The following is a 20,412-nucleotide window of genomic DNA, read 5'->3' on the forward strand; positions in this document are numbered from 1 at the left end:
AGCAACAGCAAGCCTGATGCTTCTGAAGGCACAGCATGAAGGGAAGGTTCATCCTTGTTTTTCTATAGCAACTAATATTCCTAGATCCTCTGCTACTATATATGGAGTTTCCATTTGGGTATCCTTGCCTCCATCAATTTGCCAGTGATGATCCGCATATGCTGTGGCAATGAATTCTGCAAACTAATTCTTCCATTTGCAGAAACGAAATTTAAGATAATCTCTGGAGACTCTTCTCTGTGTGCCACCACATACCATGGTCCAAGGGGTGGCTTTTACTCACTGAGTGAGAGAGAGCCTTCTCAGCAGTGGCCCCTGCCTGAGGAATGCCCTCCCCAGGGAGACCTGCCTGGTGACCTCTGTATATACATTTAGGCACCAGGCTCAAGCCTCCTTGTTCCATCAGGTGTTTGGCCTATAATTTCTGTTATTTTTATTGCTTCCATTTAGCTTTTTATTTATTGACTTTACCAGCTCTACTGGTTGTTTTACTGTGTTTAGGTTTTCTAGGTGTTGCTCTGAATTTGTGTTATTAGCAACTTGATTTTTTTATCATGAGCTTTTCTCCTGATTATAAACCGCCCTGTGGCACTATCAGTTGGGTAGTATACAAAACTGGATAAACAAATTGAAATAAACTGTATTTATTTAAAATGAATTCCACACTATGTGATGTTCTCTCTCTTTCTATGCAGAAGTTTCGAGAAAGATCTATGCATTCACCTATTAAAATGCTACTTGCAAAAAGCATGCATATTTTCTATCTATTTGGCATATTTCCAGTGTCTGTTCCATCATGGAAATCACTCCAAAACATCTCCAAAGATGCCGAAATGAGTCTTTCCTCCTTCTTTCTCCCAATTCCTTCTCTCCTCTCTCTCTTTTTGTTGTTATTTTCTGATTTCATTTTCAACTGCAGTTTTCACCCTTCGCTTTCTCATTTCTTTGGCCTCTTTATGAAGCCTCGCCTTACTCTTGAAAGACCAAGGTCTTCATTGCATTATTCTCCCTCTTACTTGATTCAGATATTATGCTGTATGAGTGTGTAAACTCATACACATGTTTGTGTGAATGACCTGTACCTGTAGTGAACCTGGATACAGGCTCTTCAAATACAAGGTATGAATAAGGAGTGTACTTCTGTACCTGGGTTCAGCATAGCATGTGAATGACTGTACCTGTATACAGATCTGTACCTGTGTACACTGTACCCTTGTCGTATGAGTGTTGGACATAATGTGTGAACGGGCATCATTTCAGCATCAAAACAAACAAGCACAGCCACTTCTATAATTGCCAAGTATGTCCCTTTTCTTGAAGGAACATTCAATATCTTAGAACAGGAGTTCTCAGCTTTGGGTCCCCAGATATTATTAGGCTATAACTCATTGTAACTGAGAATGATAGTAGTTGTAGCCCAACAACATCTGGAGACTCAAGGTTGGGAACCCTGTTTTGGAGGAATGTCCATTGTCCCAAAGCATTAAAACTTCTGAAGATTAGCTGAGGCTCCTTTCAAATGCTCTGGTCGTTCCTTAGGATTGGAATAGGCAAAGATGCAAGATCTACTTTTTTTTTTTTTAATACTGGAATTCCAACTGGAGTCAATGCAGAATAGTGGCTCATGGGGTGCAGACAGCCACAAATTCATGATTCCTTCCCCAGTGCAATTTTTATTACTGTTGATTATTTAGTTATCATATTTCATACAGCCTGATATGTGCACCTCTAGATGGTGTACAGAATTAAAACACAACAAATATAAAACATAGTAAAAAAAACCAGTTCAAATTTCACGAAATAAAAATAAAAACAAGCTCATAAGATTGTTTTGAAATATTTTCAGTTAAAATGAACTGAAATTAATTTCAGCTAATAGCCTGAGAAGACGGGGTGTCTTGTGGGTCTTCCTACTGTTTAACTACTGGGGGTCCAGGCACCTTTCTGAAATGCCTCAAACCATCAAGCGCTCTGCCAGTTGAACCAGCCTGCCCTTGCCTCAGATGTCTATAGAACAGGCCTCACTGCTCCAGGATATCCTCGATGTCTGAAAATGGCCTCTGTACACACATCTTCCTATTTTGCAAACACAAGAACATTTTTCCACCCAAATATTATACCTAAGAAATAAAAGCTGCTACAAAAGAGATGGCACCACTGAAGGGTGATGCAGGAAAGAAGACAGTTTCTAAGGCAAGGGTGGGCAAACCTAGCCCTCCAACTGTTGCTGGACTATAACTCCCATCATCCCCAGTCACAATTGATCACGTCTGAATTCCATTGGGGTTCTGACATCCCTGCCAAACCAAAGTTAAATGGCCAGAAAACCACCTCTCAACTGAGAGGTGCTGTCATGGCCGTTTAACTGACATCCAACAGGAATGTCGGGAATTGTCATATTTCCAATTTGACCTGAACCATTTTGGGATCGTGGCTAATTCTGACAGGAATTTTGGGGTTGTCAGAATCATGTCAGCCCTCCTGACAGTTTGGAACTGGATCTGATCTGGATCCAGACCTACTAACTAGTGGTGTTGCCATTTATTTATGCTCAGAAATGCTCAGATATAGGAACACAGGAGCACAGGAAACTGCTTTTAACCAAGTCAGACCCTTGGTCCATCTAGCTCAGTATTGTCTACACAGACTAGCAGCGGCTTCTCCAAGGTTGCAGGCAGGAGTCTCTCTCAGCCCTATCTTGGAGATGCCAGGGAGGGAATTTGGTGCCTTCAGCATGCATGCAAGCAGATGCTTTTCCCAGAGCAGCCCCGTCCCCTAAGGAGAATGTCTTACAGTGCTCACATGTAGTCTCCCATTCAAATGCAAACCAGGGTGGACCCTGCCTTATAAGGGGTTGTCACATTAAACATTTTAATGCACTTATTCTATGTAGATAGTCCAATGACGTCCTGTGTTTGGCGACTGTATGAAACACCAGTATAGAAGTCACACCACTTGAGGGACGAATTTGGCATCCATTCAGGTTAATCATATTCTTTCCACCACCTTCACAAACACTATACAATCTATCAGAGAATACCAAACTGCTCTTGTAGAATTAAGGTTCTTGCTAAATTTCATTAATGTCTGAAAAGGGGGTTGGATCACAGCAGCTTTCCTGTACTTATCAACATGTTGTTCTGTGTTGGAACTCTATTGACAGGCCACGATTCAGATTAGGGGTGTGCACAGAACATTTGCCATGGTTCAGTCCAAATTCAGACTGAACCGTAGAGGTCATTAAACTTGTTCAGTCAAACCCACCAGCCATTTGCGGCGATTAACCAGCCCAAACTGGTTCGCGGTCGAATTGGCCCAGTTCATGATCAAACCAGTTCTACACATTCCTAATCCAGATTTGGACCTTGTTCTACTAATTGTTCATCCTTACCCTAAAGTGTTGGATACTAAAGTGTTGGATACGTTCCAATTGCGTATTGCAGGAGTTCGCAAACTTGGGTCCCCTTTAGGGTGATGGGAGTTGTCATCCAACAACTGGGGGAACAAGTTTGAGAATCCCTGGCTCATCAAATCATGGCTACTCGTAAGTAAAATATTTTCAAAAGCATGCAGTTGATGTTTTTGCTTCTAATCCATTGCTTGGCCAAATCTGTACATAAAAGTACCTGCTTGATATCTCCCATGAGTAAAACAGAGTGGACTTCAAAGTCACTCTCTTTTCTTCCCCCCCTAAGTATTCTTCCCCTGATACCTGCAGATCAGCCTAAAGCAGAGGAGAAGAGGCGATTTAAAATGCTGGCCACTTGACATAAGAAGAACTACCAGCCTGAGTTACTATAGTTAACTATCCTAACAGAAGAAAGTGCTGTCTCCATTTGGAGGAATCAGTTGCTAGGTACATTGGCTACATGCAGTGCCACAGAGCATTTAAAGGTACAAGGATAGTTTCTGGGCAACCCGATTTGCAAGAGAAGACGCTGATCTCCCATTTGACCTAAATAAACAGAGGAGCAAAGTATCCTCCTTAGATCCAGGCTAGATTTGCCTCCTATTTAATTCGGCCTCTTCCTCCGCCAGATTATACCAGCACTTATGGATATTAGGAGATGATTCAGTTTCCTCTTATGCGAAGCTTTTCCCATGCACCCGGAACTCTCCTGACATAAGCAATCAATAACAGGTGCTTTCAGTCTGGTCACTAACGTTCTCTCACACACTAATCTATCTTTTCTATAGAGAGGTGGCTTACAAGGAGAAAAAATGTGGTCGTGTTGAGATAACATTTCAGGCAGTCCAGAAGAGCTGTCATACACCCCAAAAATGGACTCAGATCCAGAATCCAGAATCTCCAGCCTCAGAATAGTAGAATGATACACATACACCTTCTACCCAAAAGACTGCTTGAAAATAGTGCTTAATTTCTAGCAAAAGAGAGGCTGGAGTTCAGCTCTGTTCAGAGACACTGGGCTAGTTTGGTCCATACCATCTTCCATCCCATCCGCCACATACTTAGAAGTGAGGGCATACATGTCCCATGTCCACTGCCAACTTACCGATCTGCCCTGCCTACTCACGTGGCAGGCACAGAACATCTGAACCTCTCCTAATCACATGATTTGTTTGATTAGGCTGGGGTTCCTCAAACTTGGACCCCCAGATATTGCTGGACTACAAATCTCATCCTCCCCAGCCAGAATGATGGGAATTCTGTCATTCCTCCGTGTGGAAGAAATGCACTCTGCATGTGCTCAGGGGCATTCTGGTTGGATTTTATACATTCAAGACTTGAACCCAAGCATTGAGCTATGGTGAGCCCTAGTAAGCCCTGACATACATTAAACCCTGCCCGCACATTTGATTGATTTTCTCATAAACTCGGTTTGAAAGCGCTTTTAAAAATCCCATCCTTATAGCAAATGCAAAATATATAGCAGGAGAGAGATGAAATTAAATTTCCCTGATCCAGACAAATTTGATTGAGCTTTAAATTGCACTGATATTAATGGAACAAGATTGTCACCCAACTAACTTGCCCCATTCATTTCAATGGGGCTAGAGTGAAACTAAGTTTCTCTGAATCGGGGTCAAGATGTTTTTCATTTTTAACCATCAAGTCCAAGACCTGAATTTGATTCCTAAGGAAATTGACATCATGCATTCACTAGGCATACCTATAAACCTCCAAACAAGGGTGAGTATTATACACACACACCCTTTGTACACACAGTAGTTTTCCACTTCTGAAAAATACTTCTGCCCAAAGATCCACAGATCATAACAGGGAGTTCTGTTGGACAGATCAAGGGCATGTACGCCTCCTTTCTCCGATACATTCTAAACAGAGGAGTCACCAAATTCCACCTAAAGCAAAACCCGACGTGACTTTGAAGTGTTGTGTTCATGAGAAACATCCGTAGGAACTTTGAAGGAGGCTGAAGTAATGTCAGCGCAATTAGCAGCATTTCTCACAAGGGTTTCACAAGTAGCTGCAGATCACCATCAGACTTGGCCAAAAGCAAAATTCAAAATGAACGTGGAAAGTTCTACTCAGGTGAATCAACTATTGACTGAGGAAGATCAACCAGATGCTCTCCATTTGTTATTGGACTGAAAGTCCCATCATCCCCAGCCACAATTGGGCTTTGTAACTCAACAACAGCTGGAGATCATCCGTGAACATAACAGTTGATCATCCATGATCTATAGCAGGGATTCTCAACATTGGGTCCCCAGATGTTACTGGACTTCAACTCCCATAATCCCCAGCCAAAGGCCACTGGAGCTGGGGATTATGGGAGTTGAAGTCCAAGAACATCTGAGGACCCAACGTTGAGAATCCCTGATCTTAATCATCCCTGATCTATGTGGTACTCCAGATGCCACTGAACTACAACTCCCATCCAATTAATTGTGGCTGGGGTTATAGGAGTTGTAGTCTAGCAACATCTGGAGTACCACATGTTGGTGACCCCTGCTATAGATCATGGAAGACCAACCTGATCCTCTCCAGCTGGAGGGGGGACCCATTTGGGGACCCCTGATCTACAGGAATGCTGAGAAAAGCAAAAAGAAGTTGAGGAAGCTTAGAAACAACATTCTTCAGGGTTGGTTCCTTCAGCACTGGCCCCCAGTCGTGCCTAGAGCAAGATACAAGGATATTTGGAGAGTTCTGTTCAGAAAATATGAATTGGTTTCAAGGGAACATAAAAGAATTTCGGTTCCAGCTAGAGGAGTGTCTCGGCAGACTTTTGCATGTTTCTTCTAGTTCTAAAGCCCTATTCGTATACTGCGTGCAATGCAGGTAGAGTAACATCTCATATTGTCTGCTGCATTTGAAAAAGCTCACTTCTGAAGTGAACACTTATTTGTTAACACAAAAATATGTACACATGTACAAACTTCTGTACACACAGATGATGGAGTGCCTGAACAGGGGTTTAAATTAAAGCCAATGTGGTGTAATAGTCCGGAATAGGGAAACACTCCTAGAATCTTCACTCAGCTGGGAAACTAACTGGGCAATATTGAGCATTATCCTGCAGATTATTATTCTCATTTACATTTTATATCATGCTCTTCATCCAAAGAGCCCAGAGCAGTATACTACATACTTTTGTTTCTCCTCACAACAACCTTGTGAAGTAGGTTAGACTGAGAGAGAAGTGGCTGGCCCAGAGTCACCCAGCAAGTCTCATGGCTGAATGTAGATTTGAACTCGGGTCTCCCCGGTCCTAGTCCAGCACTCTAACCACTACACCACACTGGCTTTATGGGATGGGGCCATAACCCAGTGGTAAAATATCTGCTTTACGTGCAGAAGGTCACAGGTTCAATTTCTGGCATCTCCAGATAGGGTTGAGAAAGACTCTTGACTGAAACCTTGGAGAGATGCTATCAGTCAGTGTAAACAATCTTCAGCTAGAGGGACCGATGGTCTGACTTGCTATAAGGCAGCTTCTGAGGTTTCAGTGTTCCTCTCTCAGTCTAAGCTACCTCTCCAGAATGTTATTTATTATAAATAAGGCTCTAGGCAGTGTTATGAGATTCCAAAGGCTCGAGGGCCAGGGCTGCTCAACTTTGGCCCTCCTGCAGATGTTGACCTACAACTCCCATAATCCCTGGCTATTGGCCACTGTGGCTGGGGATTATGGGAGTTGTAGTTCCAAAACAGCGGGGGGGGGGGGGCTAAGTTGAGCAGGTCTGCTTCTAGGCAGTGTTGTGAGGATAAAGTGGGTACTATGAGGAGGACCTACGTGTACTTCATCAAGCTTCTTGGAAACAGGGTGGGATAAAATATCATGATAAAATAAAGAATAAATCTGTTCGAAAATAGGAGCCTTGCTCACTCAGGTGAAATCGCCATCTTGTCAGCTCTTCTGCTTCTCACAGTGGGCAACCACCAGATGCATTTTGGGAAACCCACCATCAGTACATGGTGAAGGCAATAGCCCCCTTGGCCTTTCCCTTGCAGCAACCCTTTCTTCCTCACCCGGAACATGAGGTCATGCACACAAGCAAAAACTCTGTCCTACTCGGGTTTGGAAGCTGTGTGTGCTCCCAGATTCCAGATGTGTGGGAGCAAGGTAGGAGGAAAACCTGGGTAGAAGTGATTGTGTGGAAGCCAGGTAGGAGGAAAAGCTACCCAAGTTTTCCTCCCACCTGGCTTCCACACAACCCCAGGTTTTCCTTACTTCCACACAGCCAAAAATTGGGAGCTCCATAGGTTTCTTATTGTATTCTACAACACTCCACACAGAGAATAGATACCTACAGATCCACACATAGGTCCCCCAAATCCACTTTGCAGGGAACCACCCTGCTCCTTAGGGTTGCCAGCCTTCTCCTGGTCCTCTTCCCCAGATAACAGAGCAAAGGCACCTTTTAAAAGTGGTGATTCCCTTTATTGAGCAGGGGCAGAGCATCTGGCCCTATCCATCCACAGCACAGCATCCCTCCAGTGGCTGCTGCTCGTGTCTGTCTTATGTTCCTCTTTTAGACTGTGAGCCCTTTGGGGACAGGGAGCCATCTTATTTATGTATTTATTTATTTCTATGTAAACCTACCCCTACTCCTGCTAACTGGGCAAAGAGGCACCTTTTAACGTGGCGATTCTCTTTTATTCAGCAGGGGGAGAGTAACTGGCCCTATCCACCCCCAGCACAGGACCTCCAGTGACTGTTGCTAGTGTCATGTTTCTTTTTAGAATGTGAGCCCTTTGGGGACAGGGAGCCATCTTATTTATTTATTATTTCTCTGTGTAAACCGCCCTGAGCCATTTTTGGAAAGGCGGTATAGAAATCGAATTGATAATAATAACCACCACGGGGACTTTTGTTTAAAAGCAGTATATAAATATTTGTCATATTTGTATTCCTCTGCTTATAGCAACAGTCCAGAACATAGGAAGCTACTGAGTCAGACCATTGGTCCATCTAGCCCAGTATTGTCTACACTGTCTGGCAGTGGCTCTCCGTGGTTTTTCAGGCAGGGCTCCCCCCCCCCCAGCCCCACCTGGAGATGCTGCCAGGATTGAACCTGGGACCTTCTGCATTCAAAGCAGATGCTCTACCTCTGAGCTATGGTGCCAACCCCCTTTTATCTGCCATAAAATAACTTTAAAACATGAAACTTTTCCTCTGCTTCTTTCTCCATGCCTGGAAGAGCCTTGCCTTTTCTGCATCGGGACTGCTGTTAAACACACAGAAGCAAGGCTCAGAAGAGTGAAGCGGCATTGCTCATCACACTCACCCCCTCCCAGCTGAATCCACATTGGAAAGGAGGGGGTGGACCCTCACCTTGCCACTTGTTGGTGGCAGTCACGGCATCCCCACAGTCACCAGGGTGGAACACAAACTTATAGTCACACCATGGTGTCCCTCAAATCTTTGTTGAAACACACCTTCTCTCTCTGCCTCAGTTCCTCATCTGTCAAATGGGAATAATTTTACATCTTACAAGGCTGGTTTTCAGCCTTCACCACTGTAGCAGCGGGGGGGGGGGGGTTCTAGTCCAAAAATACCTGGGGACCCAAGGCTGAGAACCCCAGATCTCTCTAAATGATTGGTTCCTAATCCTTCATGGCATTCAGAGCGTCTCACCTTCGAAAGAGGATTCAGCTATGATTTGCCCCATCACATACCTTCTTCGGCAAATGGGACTCTTCAAAGCAGCAATGAGCATAGTCTTTAGCATTTTATACAGCTGTTTTGAGAGCTCAAATGGTTTCACATATATTGAGGCCGTTCTCATACGCAGCCTTGCCCAGGCTAGGGAAGCCCAGCCGGCATTAGGCTGCACATGAGAACCACCAGGATCAGGTCCAATCCCAGTGGGGCATCACCGCCTAGCCTGGCATTTTAGCCAGCACCCCGTTAACCCAGGCTCCGGGATTGTGTGTCTCCTTGGGCTAGATTTAACCCAAGGAGACATAGAGATGGGCACCTAGACTGCCCATCTCCTGGGGGAATCCTCCAACGCTCTGCACTTGACAGACAGTGCGTTGTAGGATACCCAGAGGCTGGGGTGCATCATCCCAGCCTCCGGAGCTCCACGCAGCTGGGAGTGTGGTCTGTGTTCCCAGCAACATGCCATGGCTTGTCTGAGGCCACGGCATGTCTCTTAGCTTCTGCCTTTCCCCACCCCTCTTCACTTAACGCTGGCCTACCGTACAGGGTCATTACAAGGATTACTGCAATAATGTGATGACCAACCCTCAAAAAGCACTAAATAAATATGATCGATATTATTTCCATATTGTCCAACAACAATGGCAGACAACAGGACTAGTAGAAGAGCCAGGCAGGAGAGCTGGTTGTTGAAATTTCTTTTATGGTTGTGGGGCTGTTAGAAACCCTATTCAGACATTGAGGTCATTCACACAATCAAAAACCGTGTTCTACCTAGGTTTGGGAGCTGTGTATGCTTCCAGTTTTTGTTTGTGTGGAAGCAACTTAAGAGGGAAAGCTGAGTAGAAGTGATTGTGTAGGAGCAAGGTAGGAGGAAAATCTGGGTAGTGTTTCCTCCTACTTGGCTTCCACACAATCACTTCTACCCTGGTTTTCCTCCTATCTTGCTTCAACACAACCAAAAACTGAGAGCACACACAGATCGTCCCAAACCCGTGAAGAGCACAGTTTTTGATTGTGTGCATGACCTCATTATGTGGTATGAAGGTACAGATGCCTTTACACCCATACATGTTTTTGTGTGAATGACTATACCTGCATTCATCGTAAAAGTGACCCTGGGTGCAGGCCCCTCAAAGGCATGGCACAGATGGGTTCACCATGACATGTGAATAACTAAACCTGGGCACAGATCTGTACCTGTGTGCGCTGTACACTCCTGGGACGAGTGTTAGACATCATGAGGCTATTCACATGATGGAGGAAAAACCAGACTAAGGGAACCCAGCCCACTTTTCCTCCAACGTGAGAACCACTGGGCTCACAGGAGAACCTGGTGGTTCAGTGGCAGCTAGCCCACCCAAGTAGCCCTCCCTTTAAACAAGGTTAGTGGAGCAAGTGCTCCACTCACCCCATTTTTCAGATTGTGAGTCGCCATGGCGCGGCTCCGCACTGCAGTGACTCACGAGGAGACCCCCAACCGGGAGGCTACAGCAAGCCTCCTGGCGTCAGGGGGCTCCCCGGAATGTCCCACGCACTCACACGGGGCATTCTGGGACTTCTGGGGGGCAGGCGGCCTCCGATCTCTGCAGCCCCAACCAGCTCCGTGACGGAGCCAGTAATTGTGTGGGCGGCCAATCTGGCCTCCCAGGGCTTGCCGATGGATCGCCTGCAGGCAGAGTGGGTCAAGCCCGCTCTCCCTGCAGAAGCCCTGCAGGCTCTCCACTCTGCTCGTGTGGAGAGCCTCAATGTGTGAATGGGATAAGAAAGACCCAATGAGAAAGCAATTGTTGACGCCGCCCACGCTCTCTAGGTCTGTCTGAGCCACAACCCAAAAGATGTCTGTGGTTCACTGGCTGCTTCCTCTTCTGCTCTTTTCTCTTGTCCACCTTCACCCCAGAAAGTCGCAACAGGGAGAGTGAAGAACGACAGAAAGCGGCCCGAGCAGCCCAGAGCAACCTCTCCCGATCCTCCCCATCACATCTGGCTTGTGCCTCATTCCATTTCCAGTCCAGACCTTTGCCTCTCCTCAGCCAGCAGCGCCACTCTGCTCAACTTTTCTTGGCTAAACAACTTTGTGGAGACTGGTTCATTTGGAACTCAGACAACGAAAACGGGAAAGATCCAGGCCTATCAAAGTCAGTGCTATGTTTCCCAACATTGCTACAGGTGGGGATTTTTTTTCCCCAAGTCTTTGCAATGGCATTGTTGAGAGGGGACCACCGCAACAGAGCACAGGCTTTGCCTACATAAGGAAGTCATTCACACAATCGAAAACTGTGTTCTACCCAGGTTTGGGAGCTGTGTGTACTCCCAATTTTTGATTGTGTGGAAGCAAGGTTAGAGGAAAACCTGGGTAGAAGTGATTGTGTGGAAGTAAGGTTAGAGGAAAACCTGGGTAGCTTTTTCTCCTACCTTGCTTCCACACAATCACTTCTACCCAGGTTTTCCTCTAACCTTGCTTCCACACAATCAAAAATTGGGAGTACACACAGCTCCCAAACCTGGGTAGACCACAGTTTTCGATTGTGTGAATGACCTCAAGGTCTGCTGTTGCCAACTTTGATTCTAGTAGGGCTTTTGTGGCTTTAGCAGTTACCAGGCAATGCCAATATTTAATAGGTGAAGTTTTTTCCATCAGCTTCATGCCTGGGAAAGTTTCACCTGCTAGATTTCTACATGTCACACCTATGTTCAAAGCACAGGAGCCTCACTGGGCAGGGGGGGGTGGCCACCTTAATAAGGCTCCCAGTTTGGTCTCAACTAGCTCCAATTAAAGCAACTAGGATAGCTGAGCTAGAAAAAGACTTCTGCCAGACATCCCTGAACAGGGGTTCTCAAACTTGGGTCTCTAGGTGCTGTGGGATTACAGCTCCCATCATCCCCTGTCACAAAAGGCCATGATGTGAGTTGTAGTCCAACCATGTCTGGAGACCCAAGTTTGAGAAGACCAGTCTTAGAGATACCGCTATTATGAGAGTGCAGCCGACAATATTATGCTAGAAGCAGCAACTCAGAATCACACAGATCTATATACTTCACTCACAGTACTTCTTTTTCTCTCATCTGCAGTTTTCCTAGCAACCAGGGGTGCATTGTTTAGCTGATTCACACACGATTAAATGCTTTTAATATATTCATCCATTAAAACCCTCCCCCTGGTTAATCTCCCAGCAAGTATTAAAGGTTTTAAGGGATCTTTAAATGTGTATAATGAAAACTGCAGGGGGAAAATATCTGAGAAGAGGCATTCTCTCCTGTGTGAAAAAGAAGGCAGAATGCCTCTCTGCGAGGATCCCTGCTGTTACCTGAGTGTCTTGTTTTTTTCACTTTAGAACTGGTTTTTCTCACATGCAAATGCATGCAGACGTAACTGATCAATTGACTAAAATGCATACAATGAACCAAGACAGATGTTTTAATATCAGATGACAGCCCTGTAAGCAACCCAAGCCTTATCATGGTTACTTGGCCATCAGTCAGGGATTTCAATGGAGCTTTATTGGAAGTGAGTGTGCTTAAAATCACGGCCTTAAGTAGTACAGGCAAGGCCATTCCAAGTTTTTGTAGGCCCCTGGGCAAAAGATCTGCAATCGTGGGTGTCCAGGGGGGCAAAAAGGGGCACTCCCACCACCACCGCCTGATTGAGCCAGTTCCCATTGAATCCAGTGGGGAATATTCCCAGGGAGCAGGGATAGGATTTCTGGCTTTGCCCCACCCCTGGAAAAAGTCCCGCAGATGCCATGCCTGCAGTGCTCCCCCAACACACAACCAAAGTGTTCCCCTGCTAACTGAGCAAAAGAGGCACCTTCTTAAAGTGGTGATTCTCTTTATTTCGCATGGGGAGAACAACTGGCCCTATCCATCCCCAGCATAGCATCCCTCCAGTGGCTGTTGCTGGTGTCTATCTTATGTTTCTTTTTTAGATTGGGGGCCCTTTGGGGACAGGGAGCCATTTATATATGGAGATAGATAGATAGATAGATAGATAGATAGATAGATAGATAGATAGATAGATAGATACATACATACATACATACATACATACATACATACATACATACTGCTTTGGGAACTTTTGTTGAAAAGCGGTATATAAATATCCGTCATAGTCGCGGTGGAAGGTCATTCCCAACACCAGAGGAAGACATTCCAGCGTCTGAGGGAAGGTACCAATTTCTGCCTTGCCCCGGTAGGTCTTTCTAAACCAGTCCTTGAGAACTTTGAAAGTGGCATAGAGAGAGGAGGGAGGTTTTCAGCAGCCTCTTTTCACTCTCTTCTCGTGCTTTTTGCAAGTATTGCAGGGATTGTGAGGAGAGGCATGCCTTGAAAAGCTTGCGAGGGTCAGGTCAGTCTTGAAGAGCTTCTCCACAGCAGCAACCCCTTACCACCCGGCTGCACCCCCAGAATCTGCTGCCTGAGGTGACCATCTTGCCTCGCCTCATATCAGGCCCCTTCCCAACACAAAGCAGGAACATGCCACCCATCGTTTCTATGAGGTCTTCAATCCACTTTTCTGCTGGCCTCCTAAACCCTGGGAGAAGATGGGTTAAGGATCCATCTGGATTCAGCTCTGTAGGTCCTCTCTAAACATCCATGGAGCTGAACAGCAGCCTGTCCATGCCACATGCTGGCTATGATTCCCACCCCAAGAAGAAAGGGAGGAGAGCTAGTTCACTGGAAGAGCTTCTCTATGCTTGCATGCAGAAGGAACCAGGTTTAATTTCTGGCATTTCTAGTCATGGCTAGGCAAGATACCTGCCCAAAACCCCGGAGAGCTACTGCCAGTCAGAGTAAACAATACTAGGCTAGATAAGCCAATAGTCTGACTCAGTATAAGGCAGCTTCCTATGTTAGTGTATAAAAAGCGCCTTCGATTACATATCTGCCTGACATGGCAGCTATTAAAGGTTCCTTGCCAGAAAAAGAGGCGGCAACCCAAACTAGCTTGTAGGTTTTTATTTCTGTTTCCTCTCCCTTCCTCTTTTCTTTCTTTCTCTCTCTCCCCTAGTCTGCTTGCATATACAGAAAGAGGCTGTTCTGCGTTTACTTTTCTCTCTCTCTCTCTCTCTCTCTCTCTCTCTCTCTCTCTCTCTCTCTCTTTTGTCACTGTTAACCGCATCCGGACTCTATTAAAGTTCCTGGCGCTGGATAAACAATGTAACTGTCGCGTGCAGCAGTCTGAAAATAATTGGATTAGCTAAAACATATCAGCTAAATAGAGACAGTCCCTGCTCAGACAGTCAGAGTAAATGTCACCCTGGAAAAACCCTGAAAACTGATCTGACTCACGCTGGACAACTCTGCCTGCAGCAGCTTCGGTGGGAAAACGAAAAGGGTGGGGGGCAGGGAGGAAGGAATTTAGACTTATCCTGGCCTCTGTTGTGTATGCAAACAGTCAGATCCTAAAGATGTTTATTCAGAAACAAGCCCCTTTGATTTGAGTGCAATGCCCTGCCAAGTAAATGTGCTCAGGAACAGGGTGGGAAGGTACACTCGCTGGCACTTGGGGTTGCCAAATGACCAGGAAAAACACACAGCCTGCTCTTATGCCTTAAAACAGCAGGTCCCTCTGCAGGAACCAGCACACTCCCCTTTTCCACTGCACTGAGAGCAATGTTATGGCCCAGGACCTGATGGCTGTGTGCTACGTCTGTGTTGAGATGCATATTTCTCTGAATACCATCTGCAGCAAAGCAAGGGTGCGCTTTCATCTCCTGCCTCTGGGCCTCCTAGAGGCATCTGGTGGGCCATTAAGGGGAATAGGATCCTGGCCTAGATAGGCCTTGGCTTGGCCCAAAGCTTTTTAAGAGGGGAATTCAGAAATGCACAATGGTGTGTTGAGTGTAATTCATGTGCATAGCATGTGCCACTACAACACACACCTATGCATTTTTCTTGTCTCTGCACACAGCCTAGAATCACATTCCATGGCATTCAGAAGCCCACACAGAGTGGGAGAAAATCCCCAGAACTGAGAATCTGAACAGCATCTCGACACATTGGGCGTCAATAAAATTACAACACATCAACTACAGAAGGCCACACTACTGGGGACAGTACGAATACTACGACGATATCTTTAATTCTTCTTTAGTTATCCTAGAACCTTGGAAAGGGCCCGATAATTAAAGTACCAAATCCAGTCAATAATATCTGGTAGACTGTGTGTAAATAGCATCATCATCATCATCATCATCAACAACAACAACAACTGGGAGTAGCAATGGAGCCTGAGGGGAATATATTTAGCGGGGAGAGGGGAAGCTTGATCAGGGTCTTGATTCTAGAGGTGCCTGAACAGCTGGCTTTACCTTTCTCATTGTTAGCAGTCATTTTTAACATCTTCCATCATAGTACAACTTTTGCATACTGTGATTTTTTCCCCTGAACTGCACAAATGCACTAAAACTGTAAGATTCAGTGGCGGGGGGGAGGTGTTTTTGTGTCTGGCGGCACATTAAAAAAATGCCCTGCTTCGGCCTGATCCAGCAAAGGTCTTCTTAGGCCCCACTAATAATGTGTGCACCTCAGTCCAAAGCTGCACTGACTTTCTAAAGCCAGCGGCCTCCAGTTCTAAACACCATCCCGCTCAGATTTAAGCATGTCTGTCCATTGACACCTAAGAGGATTAAAGCTGCAATTCCAACCAATCTTACTAGAGAGTAAATCACATTGAACTTAGTAGGGCTCCCCTCTGAGCAAAGAAACTGCAAATGCACTTAATCCTGCACTGGATTTTGGCTGTTTACTTAAACTAAGTCCCATAGACACAGTGCAATTTACTTTCTAGAAATTGTGTTTAGGATCACTGCCTCTGTGGGGAAAATACCTTTCTTTGCTATTAACAAAAATGATTAGCATGCAGATCATGAAATGCTTAGGAGACAGACTCAGATCAGGTAGTCTAAACAAAACTTCCCTCTTTTCTTAGCTTTCCTCCTCTCAAAAGAAAAAAAAAACTTAAAATGCACAAGCTCCTGAGATCGAGGAAGAGAATTGGGGGAAGTGTGAAAAGTCCTTTGAGTGAGGAAAGTGAATAGAGTTGTACCCATTCCTTTTTCTTTGCATGGGGAAGTCACTGAACCAATAAATAACATTTCCGGAACACATTAGGTTTTTGTGGTCCCCCTACAACACCACACACACTTATATCCCTCCAGAAATGTTTCAAGTTAGTAGCAGGTTGTTCTGCATAAGGGAACTAGAAAGAGATCGAGGTTAGCGCATAAGGTTCGAATGGGACTTGCGCAACCAGGATGGGGGGAAATATTGTGCATGCTGGTTGCATTCCTCTGCTTGCACCAATCCAACCAAAAAAAAAACAGGATATAGAAGGAAGAGTGTGGAAGATGCTAGTTAAAGTTCTACCAGTTGTGTCAATTTCTGCCAAAACCACTGCAAATTTTATTTTACGCTAAATGAAATTTAGTAGAGATTACACAGTACTTTAAAAAAAATATATAGATATATGAATTTTCTACTTTTGTGTAGGAAATGGTATATTCAAGTTGCCAACTGCCCGCAAAATAAAGTAACCTGGTCTGCTCTTTTGCCTTGAGGGACAGCTTGAAGAACAGAAATTAGCTGGTGAAAGCATAAACCTTATCCCCTCACTAAGGTCTGCATGCACCATGCTAAGCCGCAGTTAAAGGCACAGCAACAGAACAAGGTTGAAAAATTGGCAACCCTATTGCATCTATCCCACATGAACACTCTTAGGAATGATGAAACCAGTCATAAGTGTTGTTGTTGTTATTATTAGTAGTATTATTATCTTTACATTTATATCCCGCTCTTCCTCCAAGGAGCCCAGAGCGGTGTACTACATACTTGAGTTTCTCTTTCACAACAACCCTGTGAAGTAGGTCAGGCTGAGAGAGAAGTGACTGGCCCAGAGTCACCCAGCTAGTTCCATGGCTGAATGGGGATTTGAACTCGGGTCTCCCCGGTCCTAGTCCAGCACTCTAACCATTACACCACGGAACCCCCAGCAGCCAGTCAGGGCTGTATGCCACATATGTGGCAAAACAGATATGCTTCACACATGACGGTGTGTGGGCAGAAGTACCTGCCACTTCTACATGGAAGGGAGATCTCTGCATTTATTGGACCATGAGCCTCATGGCCCTCATGATGCAGCACCTTCGACTCTGTAGAGTTCGGTAACAGCCCCTCCCGTGAACTTCAAGGTTGCCCTGCTTGTTGAATGGTGGGGGCGAAGAGGGCCTGGAGGTGATGTTTAAAACTTAAGTCTGATTCAGATCTCTGGTCCTATTTCCCACGAGGCAAAATAAAATGGGAAGGGGAAGGAATGACCTTCAGAGAATGGAAAACATCTTTAATGAGTACCACCTTGTAGAAAACTTTCTGGAAGTGGGAAGGGAAGGGAGTGGACTGACCGAATTTACATGCATTATTTTAAAAGAGAAAAGGGAGACTTGAAGCCCTGGCAAATGCATCTAGTCACACATACAGGACTCAAGAGACCCAGGTTCGAATCTCCGTTCAGCCACGGCGCTCACTGGGATGACCTTTGGCCAGTCTCTATCTATCAACCTAACCTACCTCTCCAGGTTGTTGTGAGGATAAGATGAGATAGAGAGAGAGAGAGAGAGAGAGAGAGAGAGAGAGAGAGAGAGAGAGAGAGAGAGAGAGAGAGAACTGCATACAGCACCCTGAGCAACTTGGAGGAAGGGCAGGGTAAATAAAAATAATAAATCCAAACAATGTCATGTACCTCCATATATGTGTGCCTAAGATCATTGCTTAAATCAATACTTCTGGCAGCTACGACTCTTTCAGAAGGAAATTCCATTGAAATCAATGAAACTAGCTTTTTTCTCCTCCCATGCAAATGTGAGGTTGTAAGCGTTTGCATGTTTATGACAAAGCAAGTCACCCTGGGTAACTGGGCTTTAAATAAAATTTCAGCCAAGATTCAAAATGACCTTACTTGGAAGTAAGTTCGGTTGACTTAATTTGCATTAGATCTGCCAGACCTTTGTCTGAATGAGAGAAACTTTCTAACACACTTATGCAGACATTTCCTATAGCAGAAGGAAGAGGGAACCTAATCAGCATAATATCATTCAAGGGTTCCCAACCCATGGTATTCCAGATGTGGCTGAACTCCCATCATCCTCAGCCACAATAAATTGAAGCTGGGGGTGATGGGAGTTGTAGTTCAGCAACATCCGGAGGACCACAGGTTGAGAACCCCTGATGTCGTTTAAACCAGCATAGTTTAGCTTAACGGTTTTGTAGGCATGGAGCACCCATTTCTCTATTTGCAGGTATACATAGAAAATCTAAGAGTGTGTCGCTTATGTACTTGTGCATAGAAAACAGACTGTACACATTTCCTGCCACTGATATCTGAAATGAGTAGTCCCATTGTCTTTTCTCAGTACATCTAAGAAAGAGTCCCTCTCTGTGTCATCATGAGAAGGTGATTACAGTCCAGAAAGCATTGCCTCTAGAGCACCCCGTTAAAACAAAAATGAGCAGACTGGTGACCCCTGATGCGATGTCCCAATAGGCCAGAACCAACCATGACTTGGTGTGTGGGGGCTGAGGTCAATTTTCAGCACATTAATCATTATATTAAAATGTATCATTAAAAATATTAATGAAAGCAATTCTGGTTGATCCTTCCCCTCACTAAGGTACCCATAATTTTTAACCAAGGATAATGGCCAGTAAATCGCATTCAGTCTGCAATCATAGGCATGCTCGCTTGCTACACTGTATTTCCAAGAAATGCAGAAATACCACGCACAGGATGGTGCTGTAAGGCAGTTTCCAATTCCTACGATGCTGCAGGATACCTGGGGGGCAGTAAAAAAAAGTCCTTGTGTGGGCCGGCTCTAGCCCCTGGGCCTTATGTTGTGCTAGCCTGCTATAACCGAACGCTCTGGGCCTGTTTGGGAGACCATTTAAACTAATCCAATCTTTCTAAAGGAAGCGTCAGATGCAAAAAATCAAAGTGGGAAGCAGTATTTTGGGAAGAGAGGAACTGAGATAATCTGTTTAATCTCTTTGTTGAATTTTGGTAGCATTGTTTGATCACCGTGTGCAAACCTGCCAACATGTCCCTATTTTTTCCATTCGCCTGAATGGGAAAATAAGGACAGGTTGGCATGTCCTTATGTGTATGCTTCTGACCCATTTTTTAAAAATGTTCTATTGTCTTAGGCCTCTGGTTTTTGATTCATGCCACAGCCTGCCTGCCTAGGAAGCGCATTTGGAAGAGCATCTATCTGAGCCCTGTTTACTCAAACGATTACTCCTCCTCCTTAATCTTTGCTCATGCATTTATTTATTTATTCCTACTCCAAACAAACAAACATTAAGAATCCATTAAGGACCCTACCTGTGCTGGAACGTGCTTTTGGTCTGGATTTGCACCCAAAGCCAGTAGGCGACCCCCCTAGCAGGCTGCTAGGAGGGAAAAGTCCAGAGCCGTATTCAGGGACATAGGAAGGGTAGGTGCTGATGGGATGGTGAGCAGAAGAAGGGGCCCCTCCTAACGAGGCCATGCTGCTCCGGGAATGAGAGGACTCCAGCTTCATCGTGTCGGGCAAAGACACCTGGTACTTAATACACTCCTTCTCCTCTTGCCGGCTGGATCCAGTGGAGCCTGGGGTGGAGATGGAGGGGTCCGGGGAAACATCTTTAGGAGGGGTCGGCGGAAAGGTGAATAGGTGTGGGCTAGAGTGGCCCGCGGACAAAGTGGAGGAGGATGCCGGAGGGTAGACGGAGAGAGGTCCAGGTGAGCCATGGTGGATGGGGGTCTTGGAGAAGGGGCTCAGGTTCCACGGGGAGGCGCTGTGGTGGCTTCCCAGAGCCTTGCTCCCATCCAGCCAAGGGAGAGAACCATGCAGCAATGGCGGACGGCACACCTGGCCACCTGCTAGGACAGAAGACAAGCAGAGCCCTGTTAGTTGCTTGGTCCCAACACAGAATGCCCCCAAGTTCAAATCTTCCGGCAATCCAAAATCTGAAACCTTATACATGTCAAGACCAGGGCTGGCCCAGGCGTTTTTGCTATCCTAGGCAAAAGAACCCCTGCCAACTTGGCAAAGAGGCACCTTTTAACATAGTGATTCTCTTTATTGAGCAGGGGGAGAGCAACTGGCCCTATCCACCCCCGGCACAGTACCTCCAGTGACGGTTGCTGGTGTCTATCTTATGTTTCTTCTTAGATTGTGAGCCCTTAGGGGACAGGCCTTAGGGGACAAACCATCTTGTTTGTTTGTTGTTTCTCCGTAAAGCTGCCCTGAGCCATTTTTTGAAAGGCAGTATAGAAATCAAATTTATAATA

The 20,412-nt window shown here is 45.4% G+C and overlaps 1 protein-coding gene across 13 annotated transcripts in view; it reads right to left on the reverse strand.

Annotated features, from left to right (window-relative positions):
* The window catches only part of GATA3 (GATA binding protein 3), an 85,750-nt gene that overhangs the window by 36,038 nt on the left and 29,300 nt on the right, over nt 1–20,412 (reverse strand). For 11 of the 13 annotated variants that reach the window (XM_053258299.1, XM_053258303.1, XM_053258302.1 and 8 more), the window contains one exon: nt 19,462–20,001. In XM_053258299.1, the coding sequence (XP_053114274.1) occupies nt 19,462–20,001 (540 nt within the window). The remainder of the gene's footprint in view (nt 1–19,461; nt 20,002–20,412) is intronic. The other 2 variants (XM_053258307.1, XM_053258304.1) reach the window with 1 other exon arrangement.

Source organism: Hemicordylus capensis, chromosome 5, assembly GCF_027244095.1.
Source record: "Hemicordylus capensis ecotype Gifberg chromosome 5, rHemCap1.1.pri, whole genome shotgun sequence".
Classification (NCBI taxonomy): domain Eukaryota; kingdom Metazoa; phylum Chordata; class Lepidosauria; order Squamata; family Cordylidae; genus Hemicordylus; species Hemicordylus capensis.